The sequence below is a fragment of the Schistocerca gregaria genome, chromosome 2, assembly GCF_023897955.1.
Source record: "Schistocerca gregaria isolate iqSchGreg1 chromosome 2, iqSchGreg1.2, whole genome shotgun sequence".
In the NCBI taxonomy this organism is placed as follows: domain Eukaryota; kingdom Metazoa; phylum Arthropoda; class Insecta; order Orthoptera; family Acrididae; genus Schistocerca; species Schistocerca gregaria.
In genome coordinates, this window is record NC_064921.1 from 830,619,650 (window position 1) to 830,626,521 (window position 6,872).

At 43.4% G+C, this 6,872-nt stretch overlaps 1 protein-coding gene across 1 annotated transcript in view; it reads left to right on the forward strand.

Moving 5' to 3' along the window:
- The first annotated feature begins 1,432 nt into the window (after positions 1 to 1,432).
- The window catches only part of LOC126336000 (uncharacterized), a 113,030-nt gene continuing 107,590 nt past the window's right edge, over positions 1,433 to 6,872 (forward strand). The window contains exon 1 of the mRNA XM_049999478.1: positions 1,433 to 1,684. Coding sequence (XP_049855435.1) covers positions 1,433 to 1,684 — 252 coding nt within the window. The remainder of the gene's footprint in view (positions 1,685 to 6,872) is intronic.

Here is a 6,872-nt window from a genome sequence, read left to right on the forward strand (position 1 = left end):
TTCGCAGGAGAGCTACTGTAAATTTTGGAAGGTAGGAGACGAGGTACTGGGGGAAGTAAAGCTGTGAGGATGGGGCGTGAGTCGTGCTTGGTTAACTCAGATGGTGCCGGCACGGTAGCTCAGCGCGTGCGGTCAGAGAGCTGGTTGGCCTTTGTAATAAAAACCTGAGTGGCAGGAACAACAAACGAACTTTAACTGTGTCATGTGACGTCCGCAACGACCAAACCCAGCGAACAAAAAGGAAAAAAAAATGGAAAAATGTTATAGCACTTGCCCACGAGAGGCAAAGGTCCCGAGTTCGACTCTCGGTTTTAATCTGCCAGAAAGTTTCGAGATGTGAGCAGTTTGACATATTTGTGTGCATTAGTAGAAGAAGAGTGAGTGAATATCGGTTCGGACACAACGAAAAGGATTGTTTACTCTATGCCACAAAGAATGAGGGCTGTAATACAGAGAAAGGGACGCTCCAAATACTGACTGCTGAGTGTCTGAATAGTTTTTCCGATTGTTTATTTCGATTTTTCTTTTTTCTTTTTTTTAGCATAAGGCGTGTTTTGTTACTTGTTGATCTGCGTATGTTCAGATTGACAGAGGTATTTCACATTTGTAAAGAATAAAATATATAGTTAGGGTTAAAAACACGTTTAAGGTTTACTTCTCTGATGACTCCCAGTGTCGGAATACTTTTGTCCGCCTCTGTATGTGGAAAACGCTGACAAGGAAAAGGGATAGGATGGTAGGACATCTGTTAAGACTGTTTTGTGTGTGAAATCTTATCGGACTTAACTGCTAAGGTCATCAGTCCCTAAGCTTACACACTATTTAACCTAAATTATCCTAAGGACAAACAGACACACCCATGTGAATCTTCAGGATTTGGCGGCGCGAAGACTTTTCCATTAAGTTTCGGGTGTGCAGCCGCAAGAAATCTCCTTCTTCTTCTAATATTTCGGCTGTATAATATTCAGCCATATTCAGAGTGAGACGCAAGACTGAGTCTTGCAGGTCACTCTGAAGATGGCTGAACGTTATACAGCCGAAATATTAGAAGAAGAAGGAGATTTCTTGAGGCTGCACACCCGAAACGTAATGGAACAAACACCCATGCCCGAAGGAGGAATCGAGCCTCCACCGGGACCAGCTGCGCAGTCCATGACTGAAGCGCCTTACACCGCTCGGCTGCATCTGTTAAGACGACTAGAGGAAGCTTTAGGGGGCAAAAACTGTACAGGAAGACAGGGATTGGAGTACGTCCAGCAAATAGTTGAGGACGTAGGTTGCAAGTGCTACTCTAAGATGAAGAGAGGTCGGCGCATGAGTTATTCGTGGCGGGCTGCATCAAACCAGTCAGAAGACTGATCACTCAAAAAAGTATCGCTGCAGCCTGTGAGATGCAGCAGACCTGTGCTGTACTAATTGTGCGAGCCTCGCGATGCAGGCCACGGCCCCGCCTCGCCGCTGGCCCGCTGTCCGCCATGTGCGCCTCAGCTGTTTCGTCAGCGGCGCGCTGCGACGTCACACAGTGGCCGCACCGCAGTCGCGCGTCCTCGCTCCTGGCGCTCAGTTTCGCCGCGCCGCTGGTGTCGTCTGGACGCTGCCAACTCCCGCTCTGCAGACAGTCAAACGCCCGACACTTCCGCAGACTTCCCTGTCTCGTCTCGCTGGGCGTCACACGGGATGGCCGGTAAGTTCTGTGTGAGCAACGCCTACAAGTTCCTGGAACGTTGCGCAACATTACGTCTCTTTGGTGCAATGCGGGATTCCCCGTAGGGTATTCCATCCCCAATCATGACTAATTAGTCAGACTGGATCATTAATGGCTCGGTTCATAATGACTGACTGTCAGCTGTGACTGACGCCAACTTTGCAGCCTGAGGCTAATCTTTTTTTCTTGTGCCTTTGTCCAGTATTCTCTCAAGGTCTGTATGGGTAAGGCCGGATTTGGCATGGCTAATTTAAGAGTTGGTTGGAGGCTGTTCCTATCGCCACCTCTTGGAAGACAACACAAACACCCAGTTCCTGAGCGGAGAAAATCTCAGACCCAGCCGGGAATCGAACCAGCGACCCTAGGTACGACAGCCCGTCGCACTGTCCACTCAGCTATCGGGGCGGATAGCCTGTAGCTAATGTTAACAGAATTAAGTTACTGAGTTACATGTTCCTTCGATCGTATGCAGAGTTTTGTTGTCAAACATTCTAAGTGCCAAATTTTTCTTTCGTCAGGAAAAGAAAAAATCTCTTTTTGTACACAACTTACTTCCGTCCCAAAAAATTGAAGTATTCTGATGTCACATAATTATACTACTCACCACTGCAAAAAAGGCTGAGACAAAATTGAAAAAAAAAATAATTTATTAAGAACGTTGCATAAGCCGTACCCCAGAACTCACTGGTTCTAAGTAACAATAGCAAATATTTTAAAAATGTTCGAGCACAGCGATCAGTCGTCCTTTCCTTTCAGGTTTTATTGGGCAAATCTAGATTTAAGCCAGTGCCTAACCACTATCAATGCACTATTTCATAGTTTCAGTGCATTTCCTACTACGTCAGTCCCCTGTTGTTCGGGCTCCTGTCACAGTTCGTACTAGGAAATGCACTGAAACTACGAAATAGGGCATAGATAATGGCTAGGCACTAGCAGAAATCTAGATTTGCTTACTAAAGTCTGAAATGAAAGGACGACTTATTCCTGTTCTCCATCATTTTGAAAGTGGTATCACAGTCGTTGAATACCTCCACATTCCTACGGTAAGGTAACATAACAAAGTTTTTTCTCCAGGAGCCATTAATACTGACTGTTTTATTTGTGATAATGTATAGAAATACGACACTGTTGTAACCAGTAAAACTGTAGCCATTTACCATATCTTTTAGTTTTTACAAGAGAATAACTATTAAATTCAAGAAAAAGACTCTCTCAGTATTGACTTTTGTTTCGAACAGAATTCCAGATGTGGCAAATTGCAATGTCAACAAGTCTTTCCGCTTTGCAGTCGATAACCAAGGCTAGTCTCTCCGATTAAGTAAGATTCTATTTGGTAAACATCAGCTGTGATCATTCCTCTTTTGAAGATTTGACCCTTTTCTTCTGTTACTGAGAGTTTTTAATAACTAATTGAGATGGATGAGTGTGAGACGCTTTGCTCATACTGCACTCGGACATGTTACGGACAGCATTGGTAAGTCTTTGAGCAGCAGCTGGGTGAACTGGAATTACAGGGAATGATTTCGTAGCCTCAGCTACCTCGACAATCTTCTGTAAACCTTGTGGAACAAAGGCCCTGCTTATTTTTCTTTTACCATTATGAACGTTTGAAACATTTTCTCAATGCTCCCAATGGAACAAGTTTGGAACATGCAACTGAATACCGAGAACACAAAAGCACTTAAAATGCGTTTTGTGAAAATCTCATAAAACGTTAGACATTTCCACTTTCCATTTCCACGATAAGCATTTATTTGGAACGTGTCACCTGAACAACACATTTAAAAAGACGAAAAGTGTTGGTATAATTACATGTTGGCTATTGTTTCTCTTTACGAATGAATATTTTTATTCATTTATTAACTTTCAACTAACACTGCAGCTGTCATCAGTGCGTTATAAGCAGTGATGTAGAACGTAGTCATGTAGACAAAACGTAATTGTAACGATACATACTCAAATCTAACTCCGGAATATGCAGCCATTGGTCCGACTAATGCTCATACTAAGGCTTGTTTATGCCTGAGTTAAATTGGAATACTTGTCGTTTTAATTACACTACTGGCCATCCAAAATGCAACACCAAGAGGAACCACAGATACCACAGCCCAACTGATTTTGGAGGATAGCATTTACAAAGATCACGTGGTAGAAAATAAAGCCACATGTGAAGCGAGGAAGATAATGCAATCAGTATTGAGTGCAGTAAGAAAGACAGATGACTCTACGACCGATAATGACTTTGTGTCCTGAAAAGTTTTAATTACTAAGCAAAATCACTACTGCTCTACTGATACATGTTTATTGCGTCACTACCGGTTTCGTTCGTTATAGCATCAGATAGCTGAGTTATGTAAAGTTGTCTTGTATAACGTTAGAGGCAGTATCTGAAACTGACGATCGTATAAATACCCCGCCGATCGCCTGGCATAAGCAACGCGAGCAGAAAATGCATCCTTAATATTGATATTGGTGTCAGTGAGCTGTTCACTCAAAAGATAAAAAATAAATAAAATATAAAAGCAGTTGCAGTCAAAAGTAAAATAATTCGAAAAAATTTAGTCTCGCAGTTTCAGTGCAGCTTACTGAGCAGAAGCAAACAGCCTTGAAAGTAATTTAAATTCTCGATTCGTTTGGAAGCTGCGTCGATTTTTTTCTCGTAAACGTGACTTTTGCAGTAATGGAACTTCCACTCTGCAACGAAGTGAGACCTGTTCTGAAACTTATTTTTAGGTATAAAATTATGTTTGGGATGCCCGGATGCTAAATTTTCACGGGTAACGCTCTTACCTAATGGGCTATCCAGGCACGGCTCTCGAAGCCTGATCTGCTACACTTAGGAAGTTTCAGGAACATAGCACACGCCCCTTAAGTGAGTTTCATTCTAGAAACAATTCCTGAGGCTGTGGATAAGCAGTTTCTCAGCAGTACCATTTCGTCCAGAAGTAAAGTATCAATCCCGCCACTTATGTAGGGGAACTTCGGTAAGGTTTGAAAAGTAGATGAGTCAGAGGCTGATGTAAAGTTGACGGCAGGTCTCGGAGTCGTACCTGGATAGCTCAGTCAGTAAGAACATTGTTTACTTAAAGCAAGGCTCCTCGTTAGTCCTTCTCCGGCACACGGCTTTTGTTTACTCGAAAATTTCAGAGTCTCGTGATCCAATTCACACAAAAATGTCGAAGGGTGAATCTGTAGATAGACCTTGAGATGAATGTGTCCTCACTTTTAAATGAATATATTCAGCAGCAATCCAATCCCAGTCCTGATATTGTCCATGAACCATACCTTCCACACTTTTTGCTCAGCCGTACATGTTGAGTACGTTCTGCTCCATTTCACCTGGAGTTTTCGAAACTGCTAGCAGTTTTACAATGCAGGTTCTCACTTCCTGCATTTGCGTCTCTTGTTCCTCAAAGTCGGTTGCTTGCCTTGGAGAATCATCTCAGTTGTGCGACTCGACTCGCTATTTGTCAGAAAGGTCAGTTCTTCGCACTTCACGGAAAGTCATAGGAACTGTTATGGGCTCCCTACTGTTTCTAACCTATATAAATGATTCAGGAGACCGTCTGAACAGCCATTTTAGTTTTCTGATGTTTAGTAAAGTCATCAGAAGGTCAAATGTAAATGCAAAACGATGTAAACAAAACATTTGTTCTGCGAAAAGTGGAAATTGCCCCCAAATAATGAAGTGTGAAATCATCTATATCACCAAGGATTGACGGAGGACATCGAAAAGTTCAAGGCAGGGCAGGTCGTTTCGTATTACCGCCAACTAGTGAGAGACTGTCACAGATAAAAGATGCGACATGGGTGGCAAACATTAAAACAGGTGCATTTTTCGTTGCGCCGAGATGTATTTTTGAAATTTCGGTCTCCAGATTCCTCCTCCGAATGATAAAATATTTTGTTGACTGTCTTACATAGTGAGAAATGATCATTGTAATAAAATAAGAGAAATAAGAGTTCGCACGGAAGGATTTAAGTGTTCGTTTTTCCCGCGCACTGTTCGAAAGCGGAACGGTGGAGAAATAGTTAGGTGGTTCGATGAGCGCTCTCCCAGGCATTTAAGTGTGATTCGCAGAGGAGTTATGTAGATACAGAAGTAAATGTTTGATGACGTCCTTTTACGGGCAATATCCCGTGGTCTAAGGCATGTTTCTGCGCCCAGCGTCTCATATTAAAGGACGAGGATCATCATTACAGGCTATGAAGACGTAGTTACGTTTGGTAAGCCGAAACTACGACAGAACGTTTTATATAGCAAGTTTACGTTTGAAAATGAATGTAAAAGCATCTGAAGCGTCGGGCTCTGCTTGGCCTTCTCCCCACCTTTATTAATCAACGTAGAATCACATCACGTGTGAATAATTCAATCCTGCATTCCAGTCTTAATAAGATCATGAACCATGAGTGGTTACTAGATGCGATGGGTGCTGTAGTTAGTTTCATCCTGATTACGATCTTCTTCAACCTGTTTTCCTTACCATATTTTTTTCTATCTAACATTTCTTCAAATGGTAACGGTTTCTGGAGCTAGGTGGGGGGGGCCTCTGAACTCGCGTTTCTCACAGGTCTGACGCAGCGGGCCTTCAGAACATTTTTCAAACAGGCGACCTCCTGGTGGGTCTGAACACGGCTAAGCCGCTTAGAACGGAAACAAAAGTGGACCTGTGGTCCCAGTTTCGGCGGATCGCGGTCCACTCCACACGACACTAGCAGGAGGGCGCGGCGAGGGGAACCATCCCCGTTAGCCAGAACAATAATAGTGCGTGACAGCTGACCTGAAGAGCAGACAAACACTCTGCTGGAAGGCAGCGGGGCACCACTCCCCAGTCAGAGTAACAGGTCCGTTCGAGACACAGTTGCAACCGCGCGAATACGTTCGACACAGGCATTCTCCCACTTTGCGTCCGATGGACGGTTGCACCCAGTTTAAACTGATCGGAGGTAATTCTTCTGACTGGCTCCAAAGCCTTTAGTAAACCTGCTCGAAAGAGATCAACGCGCACTTGTGCAAAGCTTTTTGCGTTTACCTGTATGTGTCAACCCTGCGAAAATTTAAAAAATCAGTGTAATTTCATTTTCTTAAGGGACTTTCCCGCTAAAATGTGTTGCGTGCATAAAACCTGGGGTACCAAAAGAAAAAGAATCTCATTACCATCTGTTA